The sequence below is a fragment of the Psittacula echo genome, assembly GCF_963264785.1.
Source record: "Psittacula echo genome assembly, chromosome: 1".
Lineage (NCBI taxonomy): Eukaryota > Metazoa > Chordata > Aves > Psittaciformes > Psittacidae > Psittacula > Psittacula echo.
This window is the reverse complement of record NC_137735.1, coordinates 41,857,413-41,881,952: the sequence shown is the minus strand read 5'-3', so window position 1 is coordinate 41,881,952 and position 24,540 is coordinate 41,857,413. Positions and strand designations below refer to the sequence as shown.

The following is a 24,540-nucleotide window of genomic DNA, read 5'->3' as shown; positions in this document are numbered from 1 at the left end:
GTTGTTTTTCTATGCAAAAACCTTGAGGGAAAATAAGTTTCAGGTGTACACTGTGCTATTATTACCTCTCTACATTTGGTGAAACCGTTAACAGCTCTCTGAACTAGTCTTACTGTATCAAGACACAGTAAAGAGCTGCCTGATTTAAAGCTTTCAAATCTAGAGAAAAACCGACTAACTCTTCCAGTTTTTCAGTCAAAATTCTTACCCTTATGTGTGCATGGTATAGCATGAAATATTTCTATTTTTATTTAAAGCTTTTTTCTGACTGTACATTAACAATTTCTTAGGACCAAATAAGACCTCCTGTATCCAACACAAAGCAGGCATGATCTGCTGGAGAGCTTTGATATGCACAGTTCAGTTATTCACAGGAACGGCAACTGCATTTCCTTCACATTGTGGATCTCCATCCATACAACAATCTTTCTAAAATATCTTGATACTTCATATTGCAACACCAGCTTTTCTCTTTCAGTTGTTTTACAGCAGAAGTTACTTCCTGCCTCCCAGTCAGCTTCAACACATGTCTTCTTTGAACCCAATCTGAACATGAGCATCTAACTTCTATGCAACCCATCTAAAGAACATAAAGTCAAGTCTTTTTTCAGTCATCTAGATTCCTTAGACATGGTAGAAGCTGTAAACCCACATTAGGAGATGATTAGCTGGAAATCTGTAAAATTAAACCTATTTTTGCACAATATCAAGGTTGTCACGATTCTGCACTTCCTGCATCTCTAAAGATATAAATGCTGGGTGTTGGATTTTATTCATTTGAACACACAACACAAACTGAATTTTTAACTGCAGCAAAGGCACCTTCCCAGCTCTAGTTTATTCTGCTTTATTCAGTTTCTGCTCCCCTACCCGTGTCTATTACTATGGTAATGAAACCTGCAGTGAGCCACAGCCCAATTAAACTCCTAACGACTTGGCAAGTATTTAGAAATCTAAATAAACTACCCGACAGACTTCAGAGGACTAAAGCTCTTCAGCTTGCATTGCTACAACTTGATAAATAGGTCCAAATGCTCTAGCCAAATTTTCAAGATTTTTTCTTACATGTAAATACTTTTCTAGCTATTGAGAAACATACCTACCTCCAGAGCACAAGCTAGTTTTGATGGTTTCCATATTCAACATTCTGTGAAAGAATATATGTAAACCACACATGATTCAATAAGATATGCTTATCAAAATAATTCAGAGCATTTTATTTTAGGTAGTTAAGGCAGGAAATCAGAAGTTGCTGCAATACTTTTCAGACGGTGTATTTTCAAGCATATAAAACAGCAAGGAAGTGCTAATATATTTTTTAACTGGATGATGAAACGTTAATTCGATAATTGATGTAAAACTTCAAACAGTATCTAGACTCACGTTCTAGAAACATACACATATTACTAAGTTTAATTATAATTAGGTTGTATTCCCACTGATGATCAATAATCAGCGCATCCAAAACATAACAAGAGGCACAGCAGTGGAAAAAAAACATTCAGTAACTGTCTTCACTCCTACAAGGTCTAGGAAAAAACGTATGACTTGCAAAATCCCTTGAGGGCTAGCAAATTAAGGCTCATGTTTAACAAAATTCCTAAACTATAAATATATGTTATCAAGAACAGGGCTGTCTTAGAAAACCCCATAGTTTCTTTCAGCTGCTTCCTCTTCCCAACCAAAGTTGATTTGAATTTTTTTTGGTTAAAATTCAGACAGTTCTTATATAAACGTCCTCCTGATTGCTTTACAATATTGATTCATCTGGAACTACGTAAGAGAGCACTAAATGTCATCAGTATACCATAATGCTCAGCTTGTACCTCATTAATAAGAATTCAGACTAGCTTATATGCTTTACCATAGAGGGCCAATTTCTGTGTGTGTGGGCAAGCGAACAGGACCAGAAAAACCTTCAGCATGGAAGTACGTGTAAACCATCCAAATACAGACCACCTATTTCTGCTAGTTAAGTGCACATACCAAGACACCATTTCAAAGTCAACATATTCAACCTGCAGAAGTAGAAATACGGATATCATATCATATATGCAGGTCGACTGCAGTCCAAAATACTTTTATGTTCTCAAGAGACTGTAAAAGCAGAATGAAAGGAAGGTAAGTTATCTGTTGTTGCTACATTCTGTTTTAATTCTGCTGCTTTTGAATGTAACTAACTCTGCTGTGGTATATTTTGTCTCAGTATTCCCATATCATGGTTCAGATCATATACTTGCTTTAAGAGTTTTTTCAACTAGATCTCCTCCATTAGATATCTATCTTATAAGTCACATCCAAGAATTTCCTCCCAAGTAAATAAGCTGTACCTAATTATACATGCATATTTTCACCCAACAACTATTGAACTCGACATCTGCTATTTATATTTTATAAAGAACTCCAAATAGACTAAGCATCTACAAGGTTCAAAAATGCTAGCAGCCAAGAAGAGCGGACGAATTAATACCCCCTTAAAGGGCAAAGTTGTGGTTTGAAGTCCCAGAGAGAAGTGTAACTGATAATATCACAGCCAAAAGCCTCAGCTGTGAGAAGTTTGTCTCAGTGCATAGCTTCTTTAATTTCAAAGAATCAAACCTCAAAACACAAAACAAGAATTAATGCTGCTGGCTAAAGAACTGCTGCTGTAAAAGAAAACTTTAAATTATCACAGGTTTTCTGAATGCAAATTTGTTTAAATGATACGTGAAGCGGGCAGTGTATAAGGTAACTTGACAAAAAAGCTCTTATTCATAAGTCTTATTTGTGTAGATTTTGACTGCAAATGTGTAAATTACTTCATAAAACTTTTGATACCAAATAGCATCTACAAAATATTATTCTGGACAAAATAAAATTGGCATTTATTGAACCACCACAGTATTTCCTAAAATAACAATGTAAAACTAAAATGTGATCCTAAACATGTACATAGACAAATGAATCACAGGCTCCTCTAGGAATTAATCTCAACTGTCTCAGAGAAACTTGCTACCCAACAAGACAGCTCAAAATATTTCCTCTTAACAATAAAAAAAGCCATCTTTCTTACAACAGATAAGAAACTAGCTCTCCTTTGCTTCTAGATTCAGGACATATAAATGTAGCAAAGCTGCATAAATACAGGACTACCATAAAGGAATATATCCTTCTCTTCTTCACTGATGAGGAATCATGCTCATCCTCTGTTTTCTTCATTCTCCCTTAATACTAGTTTGGCAAAGAAGTAAAAGAACTTGTGTAAATGGCTTGCTCTCAAAGAATAATCAATTATTATTTCAAATAGCATTATAAGTACCAAAATGACTGGCAGGAAGAAGATCCAATTAAATCATCTTCATGCTAAAGAGAAACTCTCCCTGTTCCAATCCAACTTCCTTGTCATTTACTTAGTATTCAGAAATGAAGTAAAAGCCAAAATTGAAAAGCTTAGAGAAATGCAGGAATTTATACTTACAAAAGCAAAAACTATAAAGGCAAAAGGACTCAAGCCAACCACTTCTGATGTATTAAATCACACAACCACAACTGCTCCATGGCTTAAAATTAATGCTCAGAATGTCAGGGAGGGTATTTCCAGAAGGGGAAGATCTAGAAACAAGAACATGACTTCCTCTCTTGACCTGTCAGAACCATTTTGCACATTTCTAAAATTGAAACAAGAGTTCATGAAGCAAGAGGAAAAGTGGACTTAAAAGACAGACTTCACAGCCTGTGACTATAAACTGCATCATTTAATATCATCTACAGTAAAAGTACAGAAGAACGACCTGACTCTAGCCTGAGCTGCCAGCTTGTATTTTAGTCATGCTGAAAACAAGTCAAGAAGAAACAGAACATTATGTACAGAAGGTTATTGGCTTTTTAAGAGGGTGGCAGAGAATAATTCAGATTCTCAATGGGAATTATATGCCTAATTGGAAACATAACCAGGAACATGGTTATCACAAAAGGAAAGCAGCACTCCAGGATACAGGACGATCATGTGGCAGGAGTTTCACTCCATGGTGCATTTAGCGCTGTAATTTAATTCCTAAGGGGACCAATGGTGAGAGCGCTTTTGAACAAGCTTATGCAATTAAAGCACCCAAGGTGGTTTAATGACTTTGCACCAGCACCAAAATAAAGTATTTTTCCATGATGGCATCAAAGTAACTATTGATTCTTGATAACAAAAGTGTTTGTTACTGAGAAAAAATATAAAGGCAACTTCTGTCAGAACTTCTGAAATGATGCTTTGAATCCTGCCCACCCCATCATCTCCAAAATGTCTCTCAGCCACAAATCAAATCAGTTGCTCAATGCTTGCAGCATATATGTTAGCTAGACTTTTATTCTGCCTAAGAGCACAAAAGATGCCAAAACTGATTTTGTTTGGTCAGTTCTCACAGGTATCTTCTGAAGGACCGGATTAAAGAAGTATAAAAGATTACATGGATTAGCATATAATCAGCTCATTGTTTCTAGTAGTAGATATGCACCTCATATCCCAGTAAAAAAATAAATACTTGAAGGTCCTTCCTGGTGGGCACCAAGTTGAACCTGAGCCAATAATGTGCCCTTATGGCAAAAAGGGGTAATGGTATCCTGGGCTTCATTAGGAGGAGTCTTGCCAGGAGGTCAAAGGAGATCAAACCTTCCCCTGTCCTCAGCACTGATGAGGCCAAACATGGAGTACTGTGCCCAGTTCTGGGCTCCCCCAGTACAAGAGACACAGACATAAAGGAGAGTCCAGTGAAGAGCCACTATCAAAGGGCTAGAGTATCTCTCTTATGAGGAAAGGCTGAGAGCTAGGACTGTTCAGCCTAGAAAAGGCTCAGGGGAATCTCAGCAGTGTAGTACCTGAAGGGAAGAGACAAAGATGATGGAGCTATGCTCTTTTCAGGGGTACTCAGTGAAACACAAACTGAAACACAGGAGATTCAGTTTGAAAATCAGTAAACTGTGAGGGTGAGTGAGCACTGGCACAGGTTGCCCAGAGAGGCTGTGCAGTCTCCATCCTTGGAGATACTCAAAAGCTGTCTGTATACCATCCAGGGCAACTGGTTCTAGGTGGCCCTGCTTGAGCAGACTAGATGACCACCAGCGGGTCCCTTTCTGGTCTGGGTCATTAAAATATGAATCTAAATATAAGGAGATTATTAATTGGTTCCATTAATTGGTTCCATAGCATTCAGTATGCACAGATGATTCACACACTGAAGGAGTTGTTAACAATAAAAGGCCACTGAATTGCTACAGCACAACCTGTGTTACTCAGTAAGGGAGGGCAAAAGCATACTGTCTGTATAACTGTCAATAATAAGGTCATCTGTCTGAAGAACAAGGAATGTGAAATAACATTTACTTGGATGAGAGCAATTAGTACATCACTAATGACAATGAAAATTTGTGGGATCATGATGGATATTTGGCTGAACATAACCTTTTGCTACACTCAGGCCAAATGAATGGATGCAAATTCTCAAGATCTAAACATCAGAATAACAGGATAAAAGTAAAAGGGTCATACTATCAACATTTCATCACTGAAAAAGACCATGCAGCACTGTACCCAGTTCTGGAATGCACTTACCATGCCAGAAGGAAGAACTAGAGATAATTCAGAGAATAACAGCATCATAATTTTAAGGACTGAAAAAACATAACTTAGAGTCCCAAAGAAAGCTGTCAGAATGTAACCTCTCAGCTGCAACCAAGCCACACCTAAGCATTTATTTAAACAACAAAAAGTTGATAATAGAAGATAGACAATTCTGCCTTTGATTTTGCAGACAAATGTGTAAAATTATCAAAGTGACGAAAGTTGAAAACAAAACCAACCGCATTTAGTAGCAAAACTATTAATTATGTTTTATTTGCTTTAAAGACTGCAAGGATAATTAGACACCTAAACAAGCTCAAGTCTTGGAGGTTTTTGTTTGAGTTCTGTACTTTGTTGGGATTTTTTTCGGGGGGTGGGAAGGGCTGAGGTTTTTTGGAGTTTTTTTTGTTGTCATGTTTGGTTTGGTTTGGCTTTTTTTAAGTGGAGATCTATTATTCAACTGCGTGTCCCCTCCTTCCCCCACCCCCAGTGTCAGAGGCACATTTTTCAGACTCAAAACAAGAACTGGATATCAAGAATTTCTATGATCAAAATAAAGGCTCATGAAGTTCCCTTGAAGATCTCTGAAAACTGGTATCCACAATCTTTACTGCAGTTAAGCTCAGGCTCTCGTAAGCGCAGTATGATTTAGGACATTCCAGAGCTCCCCCACCACAAGCAAATCTTTTAAAAAAATAATTTTCAGTTGTTTTTAAAATGAAATCCTGCACTTTTTGAAGATAACGTTATTTTCTTTGTCCAAAGGAAAGAGCACTGCAGTGTATTCCTTCCTTTAAAAGATGGCCATTTGCAACAGTTTTATATATTGATCTCCCAACAACCTAAGATGAGTTCTTCATCTGCCACAGGCATGCACGTAACTAAAGTCATCCTAATGAGGAGAAATCAGAGTTTTGAAACTTATTTCAGAGAATATTGGTAATATTAAGTAAGACAAATATCTGGCAGCTGTAGTCTCAAGTTGATGTATTTTTATAAGACCTTGCTTGTTTCCCCTAACCTTCCCCCCAGCGTATCTTCTTTCCTACTCCTGCTGAAAAGAAACACTGTTCTGGAAAAAAGTGTGCTTCCCGTGTTTACCACAGGAAAATGACAGAGGAAAACTGAAGAAATGGATATGCATGACAGGATGCAAACATTAGTGTATCAATAATGCTTTTGCTGTAGTTCAATATATACCATTGTCTGTCACATAAACAATCATTGCAAAATTGTTTTAAGTCAATGGATCGGAGCTCAAGACAAAAAAAGGACTGTACAGACCAAAAATCAATGGGAAGGCTGTTTTCTTGAGCGGTACTTACACCAAGAGCAGCTTGGTAGGTAACTTCTGAAGGGAAGGTAAATGAAGGCCCTGTTGTGACTGGGCTGCTAGGGGGAGGAGTCACAATTAGCCCTGTAGTACCAATATGAACCTGTCAAAGAAAAAAACACCCAGCAGGGTCAGTTCTGAGTAGTTTAATAAAAGCTGCTTTTGGCACAGCTGTATGCTTCAGGGTCAGAAACACCAGTACTCATCTGTAACTTTAGAACCAATGTTTTGTGATTCATACGAACAGGACTGGATCACACTGCGCACTTTCCCCTCCCCACACCCATGTTTCAGAAACTGTGGAAAATACATTGAACTAGCCATGGAAAACACACTTTTACCAATGTTGGTTTTCATTTCTTTCCATAAAAGGCTGTCAGATCCCAAAGACATGCAAATAAAACATATTACCAGCTCATATAAAATGACACCAACACTTGAAAGTCTGCATTACTACCTCTTCTCCCAAAATGTAATCTCCCTGTGAGACAATTGTTCATAAACCACTGCAGCTTGTAACTAAAAGCTTTGAGAAGATTAACAATAAATAAAGCCAGATAAATGTTTCTACTTATCACAATCAGATTAATATGGTACATTTCTAGAATTCATGTAATTTTCAAGTTGAACTTAGCTTTTACTTGCATTTATTAATATCTAGTATTATGTTAAATTTAGAAAAAAACCCAAGAAATTAAATCATTCCAGTTTCTACTTCCCATAGCTTTTCAAAAACCTTTGTGGCACTTATGAAATTAACAACTGTGAAAAAAATTAGCTTACAAGACCAAAAATACTTGCTATTATTTTATAAGAAGCATTATAAAACATTTGCCTTCAATGCTTTCATGCTGGAAGATAAACTTTTTGAACATGTACGTTAATGCTAATCACATGCAAGTAATAATTTGAGTAGTCGGACAAGATCAGAAGCCTTCATAGTTATTAAAAAAACATGCACACATGATTTATGTTTGATTTCATGTAAATTACCTGAGAAGGGGCACTACAGGAAAGTCCTGTCAGCTCACTTATGCGGGCTGCTGCAGTTGGGTTGCTGGAACTGATGAGGACAGGAGGACTAATTTCCATTGAGTGGCGATTCTGAGAAGACTGTGAAGACTTGTTGGACATAGTGAGGGAGGTAAAAGAGTGACGTTTTTTGGTGTTTTTCTTGGTATCGGTGTGCTTTTGGGTTGAATTGTTGTGGGCTGCCCCAGAGGTACCTTCCCCAGAGTCAACAGCAGAACCTGAGGGCTTATCCAATTCTATGAGCTGTTTGGCTGCTGTGTTAAACTACAAAAGAAAGTCACACATTAGAATTTTTTTTATTTACAAAAAAACACCTGAGTATAACAGAAATATCTATTTTCTTTTTATTCATAATACAATTTAAACCATGCAACTTAAAACTGTGACATACTGCCCTACTCTACAAGTCAATCATTACTAAATTACATTTTTCACAAACCCTTTATTTCCACAAAATATTTTTTGTATTTAAGAGCTACTGGAAGTAATAATGTCAGAACTCTCATTTATTCATGAGCTGAAGTAGCACCAGCGTCAGTTTGCTGAACAAGTTAACTAATATTAATATGTACCACTAAATATGAATACGGTTACTTGGATAAGTGCAGCCAATTATGAAGAAGGGAAAAATCTTCTGTGAAGAACATCAGGGTGAAAGAATGAAATTAGTTACCATGGAAGTACTACTTCTATTCTTCAGTGTATTATATATCTTATTATTATATATCTTGTCTTTATTTCATCCCTTTTTCCACAAGTACTAAAATACCTACTATGTTTATGAAGAGTTTTAAAGTAGCATTTTACCCCGTCATAACTTTACTAGACAAATAAGACATCATTAATCATGGTATCATTGACACTGATTTAAATGCAGCTCCCACAAATGACAATAGCTCATACCCTGAACACTTTCCTTTATATTTGAGGACGAGTAGATATATATGAAGTGGTACAAAAGAATAAAGAATGTATTTATTCATATTTTTTTTAATATAGAAAAGGTTTCCAAAGGCATTTGAAAGATGAGATCCAGAAGGAAATTCCATGCATATTCAGAAGAAACAGACAAAGTTCAAAGCTGGAACTACCAGAACAATGAGGAGCTGACATAAAAACCTACTAGGATGTAAGAGAGGAAAATTGTGAAATGCTTGAAGAATTAGAACTACTCAGAATATACTGCAGTGGAAGAATGGCATAATGGGGGATTTGGAAAAGGGTATGAAGATGAGAACGTAGAGTTTTTTCCTAAATATTCCTATTGTTGGTCCTTTAGAAGGCAGATGAAGAGAACAGGAAGGGTAGAAGACAATGTCACAGTAGCGAACATTCCTAAGAAAAAGGTGGACACTAGATTTTCCTTCCTGCTAATACTGTACATGGATCATAAGACAAAATGATTTTTTACTACTTGTGTAGTACAGAAGACATAACCATACAGCTTTCTCCAATTAACCTCCAAGCTCATTATGGAGGTAATTATTTTTTTATTTATTAAGTTTTAAACGTAGAGCAAACACACCTTTAACACACCAGTGAAAACAACGTAATTTTATCACAGATCACTGATAGGAGGCTGGAAGAAGTATATTGAAACAAGTAGAAAATAAGACCAAAAAAAGCTTTCTCTGCTACCCAATCTGTTAGGGTCCTATCCCTCATCATGGAAGAAAGCACACACTTTTCAAAGAATAATCATTTTACGCATTTTGTACATTTTATTTTTTCTACCTCAGATCAAAATTCTCCCTGTCCTTCCTGAGAATCCGTGTCTTCCATTATGTCTTATTCAATGGCTGCAACCACTTCTATGCATATCTAAACTACTCTTTCATTTTCCAAAGAGCCTGTTCACAAATTGCACACAGACCAGAGAAAGAAAAGCAGTACTCATTCCTAAAACAAGAATACCTAATCAAAAGAGTTAACTGGTCACCCAGGAATAAAATCAAACCCAAAAGCCACTCTGCTAAAAGCACCCCAAGGTACCTGTTATACCTAATTTTGTTTGTTTACCTCCTGAAGCTGCTAATGCCTGCAGAATCTGAGTATTCCATATAGTGAACAACCTGTCAGAGAAAAGTTAAGGCTTGCCCATGGGATTGTTTTGTCTGATATAATTATAAGCAATGTACTGAGCTTTTTTATGTAGAGAAGCAAGCACAGGGCAGCAGCATGAAACTAAACATGGAAGTGAACTGATTACTGGCCTTCTAGAAGTAAGCTGATTACTGGCCTTCTAGAAGTAACCTGAAGCCAGCAACAGTTGCAGAATATTTTGCAAGGTGCAGTTTACTTCTTCCTTGAGAAATGAGGAACTTGCATGTGTTCTCCAATGAAATGGCCAGCAACTATTCAAAATCACCATGGGGATTCATCCCACTCACCCTATGACGTGTTTCAAGACAGCATTCCTTTCTGCAGACATCCTGTGTCTGTTCCCACATTTTCTACGTCAGTTGTTTTCCTGCGCAGATGTATTTGATCCAAAGCTTCTTTACTTTAACTTTTATATTCACTTTTTTTTTTTTCATTCAACAAAATCTTTGCTGTAACAGGTAGCCGGAAATCCAATGCCCCTTCCCACAAAAACCCAGGAAACAGAACAACTTTCCAAACAGTGGCAAGACCAAGTCGTGTTTCAGTGCTGCGGCAGGAGTTGAGGCTAGCAGATAGGTTTCTGCCTGCCTGCAGCCATCTGGAGAAATTATCAAGTAGACTACCATGCAAGACCTATTTTAAAATCTCTTATGGTTTACTGTATTTAGTTTACAAATCAGGTTTTCTTCACTCACATGTAGATAGTTAGAATTCAAATATCATCACTTTCTGAAAGGAAGTGAAAACACCATCTACCTCAAACGATCTTTCCATCCACGTTCATCCAAAGTTTTTATTTATGCTATTTTACTACCTCACCATAGGTCAAGGAGTTATTTTTTACACATTACCAACACTATTATTAAGTAAAAATTCCAATTTCTGGACAACATTTCACTTTCACATATACTTGGAAACAAAGGAGTAAAGTCTGTAAGTGGAACTAAGGCAAATGTTGCCCCTAACTGACAAGTATGATTTGAAACCCTCCTGTCTGGAACAAGAGGAGATGCTAATAAAAAAACTAAACCTGACACACTAAGTACATAAAATCCTGTGTTCTCATTGATTAAAATGTTGTCTTAACTGATGGATGGAGTTGTACAAAATGACAATGAAGTTTAAAAAAAAAATGTAAATTCCACTGTAGTGGAATTCTTCCTCCCCTACATTTCTATTAGATTGTTTATAAATAAAGCTAGAGGAGCTGGATTAATACAAAGGTGTTTCCCAGTTGTTCATGTCAACTTGGGAAAACAAAAGCTGTCATTATTTTCTACTGACATTTTGATTTACAGTGATTTCTTTTCCCTGATTTTCCTTTTTCTATTCAGGACATTGATGTTTTTCTAGTTGTTCTGTATGAGTGCTGAATTAACTTGTAAAAATTTAAATACTTTTTAGATTTGGAGTGTATTTACTAAGTGTTAAACCACATCAAAATTTTGAAGTTTTCCAACAAAAGTGTATTATAGTCAGAACTGTACTCTACACAGAAAAATAGTAGTATCTGTTTAGCTCTGATTAATCTTTCTTTTTGGAACGGAGATAAACGTAAATATTACAAACTTAATCATACACTTTCTAGACTCACTGCATTTGATTTCATCCCTGCGCAAGAATCTGGTCGACCAGCCTTTAATGCAAGCGTGTTGAAATTCACAGTATCACAGTATATTAGAGATTGGAAGGGACCTCAAAAGATCATCTAGTCCAATCCCCCTGCAGGAGCAGGAACACCTAGATAAGGTTACACAGGAATGTGTCCAGGCGGGTTTTGAATGTCTCCAGAGAAGGAGACTCCACAACCCCCCTGGGCAGCCTGTTCCAGTGTTCCGCCACCCTCACTGAGAAGAAGTTTCTCTCCAGCAGGTCCCTGTCCTTCTTGAACTGAGGGGCCCAGAACTGGACACAATATTCCAGGTGCGGTCTCACCAGGGCAGAGTAGAGGGGAAGGAGGACCTCTCTCGACCTACTGACCACTCCCCTTCTAATACACCCCAGGATGCCATTGGCCTTCTTGGCCACAAGGGCACAGTGTTGGCTCATGGTCATCCTGCCGTCCACTAGGACCCCCAGGTCCCTCTCCCCTACACTGCTCTCTAACAGGTCGTTCCCCAACCTATACTGGAACCTGGGGTTGTTCCTGCCCAGATGCAGGACTTTACACTTTCCCTTGTTAGATTTCATCAAGTTACTCCCTGCCCAACTCTCCAGCCTGTCCAGGTCCCGCTGGATGGCAGCACAGCCTTCTGGCGTGTCAGCCACTCCTCCCAGCTTAGTGTCATCAGCAAACTTGCTGACAGTACACTCAATTCCCTCATCTAAATCATTGATGAATATATTAAACAATACTGGTCCCAGTACTGACCCTTGAGGCACTCCACTAGATACAGGCCTCCAACTAGACTCCGCCCCATAGACTACAACTCTCTGGCTTCTCTCCTTCAGCCAGTTCGCGGTCCACCTCACTACCTGATCATTCAGACCACACTTCCTCAGTTTAGCTATGAGGATGCTGTGGGAGACTGTGTCAAATGCTTTGCTGAAGTCAAGGTAGACCACGTCCACCGCTCTGCCATCATCCATCCACAACGTTATTTCCTCATAAAAGGCTATGAGGTTGGTCAAGCATGACTTCCCCTTGGTAAAGCCATGTTGACTGCCCCTCATAACCCTCTTATCCTTGACATGCCTTAAGATGGCATCAAGGATAAGGTGTTCCATCACTTTCCCAGGGATGGAGGTGAGGCTGACCGGTCTATAGTTACCCGGGTCCTCCTTCTTGCCCTTTTTGAAGACTGGAGTGACATTTGCTTTCCTCCAGTCCTCAGGCACCTCTCCCGTTTCCCAAGACTTGGTAAAGATGATGGAGAGTGGTCCAGCAATGACTTCCGCCAGTTCCCTCAGCACCCGCGGGTGCATCCCATCTGGACCCATGGATTTATGGATGTCCAGATTGCTCAACTGGTCTCTAATCCATTCCTCATCGACTAAGGCAAACTGCTCCGTTGACCTGACTTCATCTGAGGTCTCAGGAGTACAGGGCTCTTCAGGACTGCCTCCGGCAGAGTAGACAGAGACAAAGAAGGCATTCAATAACTCTGCCATCTCTGTATCTTCTGTCACCAGGGCACCCATCCCGTTCACCAGTGGGCCTACCTTGCCTCTGGTGTTAGTTTTATCAGCTATGTATTTGAAAAAGCTCTTTCTGCTGTCCTTGACCCCTCTCGCCAGATTTAATTCTAAGGAGGCCTTAGCCATCCTAGCTGCCTTCCTACATCCTCTAGCAGCAGCCTTATATTCCTCCCGAGTGGCCAGCCCCTCCTTCCATGACCTGTAAACTCTCCTCTTCCACTTGAGCATACCCAGCAGTTCCTTATTTAGCCACGCAGGTCTCCTGGCCCTCTTCCTTGACTTCCTACGTGTCGGGATGCTCTGATCTTGAGCTCGGAATAAGCAATTCTTGAATGCCAATCAACTATCTTGGGCCCCTTTACCTTCAAGCAGCCTTGCCCATGGGATTTCCCCTAGCAATTGCTTGAAAAGGCCAAAGTTTGCCCTGCTGAAGTCCAAGGTTGCAATTCTACTTGCTATTGTACTGGTCCTACCACACAAGATCCTGAATTCCACCATCTCGTGGTGGCTGCAACCAAGGCAGCCCTCAACCTTTACTGCTTCGACCAGCCCCTCCTTGTTAGTGAGGATGAGATCCAGCAGCGCTCCTCTCCTGGTTGGCTCATTCACCATTTGCATGAGGAAGTTATCATCCATACACTGGAGGAACCTCCTGGACGGTGGCTGGGTTGCTGAGTAGTCCTTCCAGCAAACATCAGGGAAATTAAAATCCCCCACGACGACCAGGGCCTGTGACTGTGAGGCCGCTCTCAGCTGCTTGTAGAAGGCCTCATCAACTTCCTCACCCTGATCTGGTGGCCTGTAACAGACACCCACAACAGTATCGCCCCTGCCAGCCTGCCCCTTAATTCTCACCCACAGACTCTCAACTCCCTTGTCCCCTGTCCCTGGACAGAACTCAGTACATTGCACCTGCTCTCGCACATAAAGAGCAACCCCACCACCCCGCCTGGCTGGCCTGTCTTTCCTGAAAAGGACATAGCCCTCCATGAGTATATTCCAGTCATGCGAGCTGTCCCACCACATCTCTGTAATTGCCACCAGATCATAATCTCCTGACTTAACACAGGTCTCCAACTCCTCCTGCTTATTTCCCATGCTGCACGCATCGGTGTATAGGCATTTCAAGGAGGGAGCTGAGCTCACCAATTTCACCCTAGGATTATAGGATTATATTCCATCAGTTAAAAGTCTAGTAATTTAGATATGTTAATTAGGTCTCCCGCTAGTAAAACTAGAGGGTTTGCTTGGTTTTAGCACTTCTTAGGAAATAGAATTTTTTGCTATGTATGCATTATGTATTTTTCATTTGCAGATAGAAGTAACTATATCACAGTGCTATGTGTCTACAGATAAAGATGGAATGTTTTCTGAGTCAATTAAACTACACTTTCAAGAGAATCACTATTAAAAATTCTTCAGAATGTTTTTGGTCTTAGCTTTTATTATTGCTACAAATTTAGTAAGAAAGTAATGTAAAAGAATAGAGCAGACTAGGGAACACTGAATCATAAAATATTCCTCCAGGTATAAAGTTGTCCTCAACTATATTCAGATAGATTCAGTGTTTTTCATGGTCTTCAACATATCTCAGATTTTATCGGTAGATGCTGCTAATAATTCACATTAAAAAAACAAAACCAGAACCAATAAAAAACAAAGTATGTGGACTAACAAGGCAGTGTCTGCCATTATGACAAAAAATAGGTTATGATTACAGAATTGCGAAATAGAACTAAAAATGCCAGATTAAAAATACTCAAAAATATTTATTGCTTCTCATCTTCAGTGTCTTTAATAATAACATAGCCAAGAACGGTTTGATATACTTGGCTGTATCAGCTGTCTATTTTTCCGAACAATAGTTACATAATCTCAGAAAACAGGCATTTCAAAATTCAAATTGATAGTTTTCAGTTTTCTGCGTATCTCACTGCTCTTCACCACAGCATGTGTTTCAGTTTAGTATATACTGAAAAAACCCCCACCTACGGGATCTGTAGCATCTCTTTGGGTACCATCTATCATTTTAGATTTCCCATATCATTTTAGTGGGGATTTGCATGTGTGTACACAAGTCCTCATTCTAAAAGGGTTATCTGAAAATACATTTTCATAGCTGATGGAATTTGAAAACATTAACAGTGAATGTATTTTGTGACTACTACTTTTACATATTTTTGTTTTCAAGAGTACATCTCTATTTTGCAAACTTTTGTAGAGATGGAAAAGGAGCTGTGAGCTACTTAGCCAAAGTGGCAGCCCTAGGAAAGGGCTTTTTCTAACTTGGCTAAGTTAAGTGATTTAGTTTTAAAAAGCTTTACTGGCTGAAGGGGCAGTTAATTGCAAGGAGCTAGGAGTGAATAGCCAGGAGAAAGAACTCTGTAAATTGGCTTTTAAAAGCTTCTTAGACAGAAGCCAGAACTGCACTAAGCAGGTTGAAACCCTTTTGGTTTTGCTTGGGTTTTTTTCCAGTCATTTAATGTTTCCTATTCCCAGATGTACAGGTCCTTACACCAACCTATAAAAATGTATATACATATTTTCCCTTTTAAGAAGAATAAATTCTGTGTTGGTTGAACAGAGGCATTTTTTAAATGGTTCCCATCTCCTCATGGCATTCAGAAATCCAGCTCAAAAACCTCACTTTATTCTTAGTATGGTTACACATTTCTTCTGTGACCTGAGGTACATATTTCCCATCCCACAGGTTATAGAAAATATTTTTTTCTTTCAGCATTCTGCCTCACTCATTTAAATAAAATCTTGTCAGTGCAAGAAGCGTATCTTACCAAGTATTCATAGCAGATACTTGGTAAGGTACCTATCAGAAAAAGACAAATACTATTCCAAACTTCTGTATCTTTCCGTAATGCAAATTTTAATAATAATTGCTGCAGCTGTAAACAGAGTTCTTAATGACCTATGTCTTTCTATATAGAAAATACACCTTTCAACTCTTAAACCTTAAAAGGCTGGGGAAACTTTCTCAGCTGCTACTTCTGCAAATTGTCATATCATATATGAGAAACGCAGGAAGATACAGAATGTTTAAAATAAGGGTCTGTTGTACGTAAAAATCAATGCTTTTCCTGCTTACCAACAGCCTGTTCTTTGACTTCCTAGCTGTGCTAATTTGGTTTTGAGAGGCAGGTATTAGGGACAGTGCAAACCCTACTATTTTATTTCTCTGACTGGCTGATTGCTTTCATTTTGTGTTTAAGTGTGGTTTGTGATTGACTGCACAACTCCACTATTAACAAGAAAACACAGTGACTGCCTCCAAGTACTGTCATTCCAATTCCATTCTATGAAAATAGGTATCAAACAGCTAAGTAAAAATCACTTGTTCAACTGCTGAGGTCATTAACTTTCCCAAACTAAGCACGCAGACCTTAGATTATTTTAGGTCTAAGAGTACTTATATCTCAGGTTATTTTACAATCATCAGGAGTACTAATTATTTTTATTTTTAGAAAATAAAATACACACTGGGCACAACCTTACCAAGTACTCAAATTCACTCACCTCAACATATGAAATTGGAAATATTCCTATCTTGTCAGCCAGCATTCCTTCTGCCCAGTTTTCATCCACACGGCGAATTACAGTCAGAACATCATCCTGTGTGAACATGCAGTGATTATGTCTCCCAAGTCTAATTAAGCTTCTAATTTCATTTCCCTCCATAATGCATGAGCAATCAGAGAAGGCAGTGCAAGGACAAGAACACAGAGAAGGCAATCTGTAACAGGAACATTTTTGGGGCTGAAGTCAGTTCCAGCCGTTCTTTTCCATATTTTGTCAGAGTTAAGCTAACTGTCCACAGCTCATCTCAGCCATCTGACTTCATGCTTAGTGCCAGACTTCCTGCTGTGTTCAGTCCATGGTATTCATCAGCCCTCTTTTAAATCCTTGGCATTAATCAACAGAACCACAATCTTTTTCCTTCTCAACTGACTCATTACCTAAACTTCCCTAGATAATTGCTTTTCTACTTAAGTACTTAAGAACACTGGTAAATGATACAATTTCTTTGACAATTACATGAAGCATTTGGACTAGATACAGTTTTGAGAACATTACATAGAAAAAGGATTTATGTGCACATTAAACATTGCTCTTGCTTATACTGAAGATACATAATTGCTTCATATGCAAGTTAAAATATTTGGAAACATATGCTTACTCAAGCAGGACTGGGGATTTAAAACAAACAAAAACAAACCCAAAAACCAAACTAACAGTAACCAAGTTTGCCAACAAGTTAATCAAAATACACAAGCTAATGCCAATCATCCTCAACAATATTGATGTTTTGTGCTGTGATAACCATTGTCTGTCCGCATGTTAATATCGGTTTGGATTGTAGCCATCCGTTTCATTTTTAACAGGCATTGATTGGTAGAGAAGCAATTAGTTTGCATTTGTTCTTGTGACATTCTTGTGCAATTTGATAAACTCAAGAATCAGAAACTGATTAACAGCTCTAATTCCTATTAAAACTCTGTACCATTACATGCCCTGCATGACAGAAAATTAACTACAATAGAAATAACATTGGAAACATCGTATTTTCCAAAAGGCAATTAGTAATATTATAGAATGCCAAAGCTAAGTAGTACTTTTTGTCTAGTATCTAGATGTCACTTACTAAATGCAAAGCTGAAAATAGTACCAACTTCAACAATTTAAAATGAGTTTCTTTAGAAGGTGGAACACTTAATTCATAACATAGCCTATTTCCCATAAATTAAGAACATTACTACTGCAATTATGAAAACTTGCATTCTCAAAAGTAAAACCTGAGAGGAATTACGCGTAATTTAGGAAGAGAAGCAGGGCAAAACTAATCAACATAAAAGAAATACCTTCAGAACTACCTTTTTCGAATATGTGCAGCTCCATTAAAGAACATGCAGACAAGACTACAGAACAGTCTTATTATTGTTATCCAAGTGCATGACATTATCAAAAGAAAATAATTTTATTCTGTTTTTACCTTTGCAAATGGTAAACAGTCTTTATCTGCTTCCTTGTCTTTTACTTCGAAGTCATAAAGTGCTTTGCACTGAGGCGGAGGCTGAGGTAAAGGTTTAATAATCTGAACAAAATTGGTAGGAAAGAAGCCATGGATGCCATTGACTTCTCCATGATACCAATTTTCATCCACCTGTCGACGCAAAATGATGATGTCTCCTTTACTGAATTTAAGATCTCCAGGTTCTTTTCCTTCGTAGTTATACAATGCTTTGGCACATGGTAACTGAGGTACACCCTGAAAAGAAAAATAAAAATAAAATCACTACAATTAGATGAGTATTACTAAATACAATGTGCATCACATTCTGTGAGAGACTATGAATGAAACAATAAAATTGCAAAGTAAAATTATACACAGTAAAATTATTCTATTGCAATGATTCTGATTTTATCCGATTGTGTAGAAAGAGCTTCAGTTCTATCCAGTCTTAATACGCCCTTAAACTTCATTATTTTCAATAATGCTACAATGTTGCAAGAGAGGCAAAATCCATAATACTTTAACCCTTGTGTACTAATTCACTAAGCTTAAGCATTAAAAAAACTAAAACACCAACAAACAAAAATCCAAACTGGAAAGCATCCTGACTACTTGAGAGATCTGTCAGAAAAATGCTGCAAGACAATACAGCACTGGAATAACAAACTTGCCGTGAGACCTTTCAGGCATGTTTTCTGCCTGACTTTCTTAATATTCTCCTCACTTCACCTATTTCGCAAGCACAGAATGCTAAGGATGAGGGCATCAGGGAGGTGTTTTCCAGCGTGAAAAGCAAATCTCGCTTTATTAAGGGTGAGATATTTCATCCTGGAACAACCCTTTTAATTTAATCATTTATTTAGAAGCACAACTGAAAAGAATTGCTGGGGGGAGGGGAACGGAAGGAAGAGGGGGAACTGTTGAAGGTGTGTTTCCTTGGGTGTTCTTCCCTTGATTCCTCCACAATATCTGAAAACTACAGGTCATTGGTGCAGCTCTTGAATGCATGTCAGAAGGATTACTACATAATACTGTGTCATCCTTCCTTACATGCACTGCAGGTATTACTTTTTAATTGCTCAGTCTGTGCCTCCACATTTCACAAGAGTGAGCCACGAAACTCTACAACTCTAGCACGGCTACTGCCTTCAAAACTCTTTCCCTCCAACTTTTCGTATCTAGAGGGGAGCTCACCTGCTTCATGACGTAAACAGCAGTAACGTGCATTACTAAGACAGTCTTTCCATAGCAAAGACAGCATTTATACTCAACTAGAGCAGAGTCTTTCACATCTTTACTGCCATCCCTTATGGAAAAGGCATGTTTATTCACCACATCTACCCCATGGTAGACTCTCAAGTCTTCTACCAGCTCAGATTGTAAACTGGAATTGCACTTGCAATATCACACACAATGCCAGGAAATTCTCAGAAGGAATTACCACTTCAAGTTTGTCTCATCAGTCAGAAGACAGAGTACTTGATAATTTATTTCACATTTAACAGTTAAAATTTTGTCTTTCAATATAGTTATAGTTTGAGTATCTTTAATTTCTGTGTACGGTTTTATAAACATATTAATAATTTCATGAATAGCTAAATAATATCTTAAAGATTAGCTTATTTAATAGTTTTATTTCTATAACAGTCTAAAGAACACAGTATGTATATGCACAGATATAGTTGAGTACAGGAAAAAACACAGTTCATTCTATTGTATCTGTGATGGTCACTAAAACTGTTATATTAGCACACGTTCACAAAACCTGGTGATCTTCAGACTGACACAAACAATATTTTTCTTCACCATCACACTTCACTGCATCAGTGCAGAATGTACACCACTGAGCATACTCTGTGTAAACCTGGATAGAGAAAAAGACTATAAAATATCAACTAGAGAATTTGTGGGCCCCAACTGATTGAGGGGAAAATTCATGGCCACACAGAAGAATGAAAAAAATACTGTATGTATGTATTTTTGAGTCCTACATGCTCTCTGCAGAATAAACAGACAGAACAAAGGAAGCAGGCAGTATAAATGTAGTAAGGACGAGCACAGAGAGAACTGGAGGAGGAGAGGGATGGCTGGAAGCAAAAAGAAACACATCTCTACACAAGAGAGAGGATGCTGCTCACATTTCCATTTCTACCCAAACAACAAACTCACAAAAAACCCCCAAACTTACAGCCCTTCAGTGATTAGAAGCCGAAGAATTACTTGGTAGAAAAAAGGCCCCAAGCAATTATGGCTACTGTAAGACATACGCATCTCCCTAGCACTGGAGGAAATAGCTGGAGTTCTGGGAATCACCCTTCTGTCCCAGGAGAAAGTTTTCTATGTCCCTGTACTGAGGAAGAACTTAAAGATTAGTTCTAAGTATAAAATACAGTTGGAAAAAAATACTTTTTTAAAAACCAAAACAAACCAGGAGTGCCAGCACAGCAGATCATGTCAATGTGATCAAACTCATCAATTAGTCATTATTTAATTGTTAGACCTTGATACTGCATTGACATGGTTTACCACAAAGCCTCCTACAAACAACCTTCACTCGAATGTACAAACATCTGTTTATATTTCATAAGAAGTTCCTTTCCCCGTGTATAGGTTGAGTTTCTGCAAAGCTTGAAAATAAAATAGAAATGAAAAATGAAATGAAGATGGTTCCAGTCTGTAATTTCAAACAGTCTGTAATTTCAAACACAACACAAACTTAGCTCTCAGACTGCTGGGAATTAGAGGGAAACAGTTAAACGGAAGGAAAGTGAATGCCTTTTCCTTCATCGCAGGGGGAGGATGGAATGAGAAGGAGCAGTGGGATGAGGAGCACCATCTCAGTGATCTGGTATCAAGGGCCCAGGAGCACCATCTTCACATTCCTCCTCCGAGCAACCTGGCAGCAGCAGCTCACTGCCGGCGTCTCTCAGGCCGTTGCGGTTAGCATCCTTGGGTGGCTTCAGCCCCCCTTCTGCCCTGCGGGCTGCTCACCAGGAGAGAAGGCCATGAGGATATACTGAGCCGGAGTTTACATTTCACTCTGTGTCTCTCACTTGGCTAAACATGAAAGGAAGGCTTTGGAAGAACTATGCAGCCTACCCTTAGGTTTGCAGCTGCCAGTTACCCAGCCAACTCTTTGAGAAAGCAATCAAAAAAAAAAAAACCAACCCAAAACCAGACAAAAAAACATTTTAGGAAATTAAAATATAAAACTCAAAGACTCCACACAAACTAGGATTCTTAGAATTATTTCTTCAGTCTTTATGCAAAATCCTTAGGCAAAAATATTTGAACTTCTAATTCTACTGCTGATATACAAATTATTTAAATTAATTTTTAGCTAAGTCATGGATATGCATACATTTCACATGCCAGATTGCTTTAAAGAAAGTAAGATTAACAATAAATATATGACAACATCAAAACAAATGTCTTAACAAGCACATGAAAAAATGCATATGCATTCATATATGTATGAGCCTCATATACATATGCACTCATATATATACAGATGAGGCTTGCATCAAATTTCTTCTCCAAACTCAGATATTTTGTCCTAGAAACCTACAGATTTCACTTTCCAATTTTTTCTCTTTGGATTTATACTTTGCCTTCAGTCACCTTATTTTGAACTTCACTCATTTTTTTTAATGGACAGTACGCAACTGTATGTATTTTTCATAAGCTTGAGCCAAGAGAAACTTATGCCTGCACAGAAACATGAGATCTGATTTCCTTTTGAAAAGTTTCTGTGGCAGAAGCCCAAACACAAATATGCTTATACTGGCGTAAACCAGTGTTCATTGTATAACTTACTGCACTTGGAGAACCAGCATAAGCTAAAGCAGCAAAAATAGTAAATCCCCTACCAAGGAAATGAATGGAACTGATACTGGGTCATCTGCATTTCTGTTTCCTTCCAAACCTCTCTGTGCGGTGCTGCTGATTGTCAGTTTTCCAAGCAAGGCATTCCCCGTTCTCCGGCTGTAAGACTGGGATGTGGCTGGGGCTTCCCTGTGAACCAGTTGAATTTACCTAGAATATCCATGCTGTTTTCAACTGTTTGAGGTTCTTAGACACAGAGTGTCTTCAAGAGGCCAGGAAGCCTTCTTTGTACAGAAGTACTGTTTGTGTTAGTAGTAGGACAGACACAAAAAATTTCTGTAACTGTCTATGTGCCCAACCAAAGTGCTATCAGCCTAAAAAAAGCTGGCCTGCTCAGACAGCTTTTATGCCTTGCTTTCCTAAATAAGTTCTGCCTTTCTTTACAGAATATCTAAAAACTGGAAGTTATGATCATTTTGATCCATGTTGTAAGAGGATCTCTAATAATCATCAGTTATTTGCAATTTTCTTACAAGTAAAGACAGAAAAATGATTTTTCTTCATCTATCTTTTAATTTTCTTTCCATGCACAGCCCACATCAAATCAGTCACATTCACAACCTGGACAAGATGAGAAACTATTACAGAAAATCTCCAGTTACACAGCAATTGTAAGTACAGAAAGTCCAGTGCTACAGAGGTGCTTTTATCAGTCTAACTCCCTCCCACCCCATCCCCCAAAGAACCAGTCTTGTAAGACATACTTGGTTACCAATAAAAGCTGCCTTTATATAAGGAAAGGAGCTTGTTAATATGCTGCAGCCAACTTGTTTGCAAGGCAGATCTGGGTTGAGTGAACTCTGCATTAATACATTCTCCAGTAGCTACAGGTATACCTGAGAATTCCTCTTTAAACTCCCAGTCATACAAACCTTTTAAAAGACAACATTGCTTCTTTTAATCTTCTAGTCCATTCTATTTCACATTCAGTCAAAGTTCCCTTCTTGACTCAAATCTTTCAGATGCATCTTTATTACTTTTGCTAATGTGTATTTCTGCTTTCTTGCCTTCTTTGGCCTTTACCAAGCCGTCCAGTCCTACATGCAAGAACACCCCATTTTGCACCTACAGTTTTCTTCATTTCTCTTTCATCTTGCTGGCTCCAATACCTGCTTTCAAGTCTTAATCTAACCTGTTTAGTTCCATTTTCTCTGTTGCAGCTTCCTTTGTTCTTTTTGTATCTGCATTTGGATTTTCACATATTTTGAGACACAGAGCTTATAAGAATACTTCACTGAAGACCTTCTTAAACTGCTTATGTTAAAAGTTGTGTTTCCTTCAGTAGGATTTCCTTCTAAAGAAAGGAAACATGCTCCCTATGTTAAGCTATAGGTATACTGCTTTCACCTGAACAAATTAAATGCTCGAGTTTTGCAGAACACACCTACCTAGAAGGCAACAACATTTGAAACTAAGTCACCCCAACTCTTTCCGAGTTCCAGAACACAAAATATCTCCATAATCCAAGACGAATGTTAAAAGCTGGCTCCCTGCATTTATTTTTCCCATCTATGGAACAATACAAATTATGTCAGATTTGCTCAAAGAAAGGCTAACTCAAGTGTTATTAATCTGTACCTGACACTAGATTGTTAGTGGAATCACTTTCACATACCTCTACCATCAGAACTATCTTGGAAGACTGCAGAGGTCATCAGTCAAATTAAATTATTTCTAGTTAAAGTGCCTCTGAGGTTAATGCTATCTGAATGACGTAATACATTTTTATGTCAGGAGGCTGTATCAAGTTGCCAGTATGCCCTAATAATCATAAAAACAAGCCTTGGTATCAGCTGATATGAATTACTGTTGCTCTACTGAATACAGTGAGACAGTATCTTCTATATGACAGCTCACCAGATAAAGGAAGTCAACAATGGTGATGTTGGCAAGTATATTCATTTCTAGTAGTTTCCAATGATATAGTTGTAACAAATCTCACTTTTCTCAGCATACATAAATAACCAAACATTTTACTTAAAATAGTAACTAAAAAAAAAGTAGTAGTTTTGAAATGAAAATTCAAATATGGTTAGTCTCAGATTGGTATAGTTTTTGATTTTAATAAAAGTAGGAGAAATTGTGCATCGAAACTAGCTAGCCAGATTACCCTGATGAAAGAGACCAGGTTTGAAACCCATCTGTGTATAACTTAACTGTGACCTAGATAACAGTAATCATTTTGAAGAAAGATTACTTTCAGGAAAAAATAGGATGCAGGATAAAAACCACAATCAAGCCAACATATTTATTATACTTCTGGAAAAGCTGAGCAACTGCAATCAGTTTTTAATCTAGATTCTTGCTAAACAAAGAAACGGGATTATTGAGTTAAATAATTATTTAACTCAACCATCAAGTTAAAATGTGTATGCAACTAGCTAACTATCACAGATTATGGTAATTCACTAATGTTTATACATGATAACTGTTAACACCAAT

At 38.1% G+C, this 24,540-nt stretch overlaps 1 protein-coding gene across 1 annotated transcript in view; it reads right to left on the bottom strand.

Annotated features, from left to right (window-relative positions):
• The window catches only part of SH3RF1 (SH3 domain containing ring finger 1), a gene marked incomplete at both ends in the record, with an annotated part of 83,302 nt that overhangs the window by 15,590 nt on the left and 43,172 nt on the right, over positions 1-24,540 (bottom strand). Inside the window, 4 exons of the mRNA XM_080616268.1 lie at positions 6,910-7,020; positions 7,911-8,213; positions 16,719-16,814; positions 18,193-18,468. Coding sequence (XP_080472394.1) covers positions 6,910-7,020; positions 7,911-8,213; positions 16,719-16,814; positions 18,193-18,468 — 786 coding nt within the window. The remainder of the gene's footprint in view (positions 1-6,909; positions 7,021-7,910; positions 8,214-16,718; positions 16,815-18,192; positions 18,469-24,540) is intronic.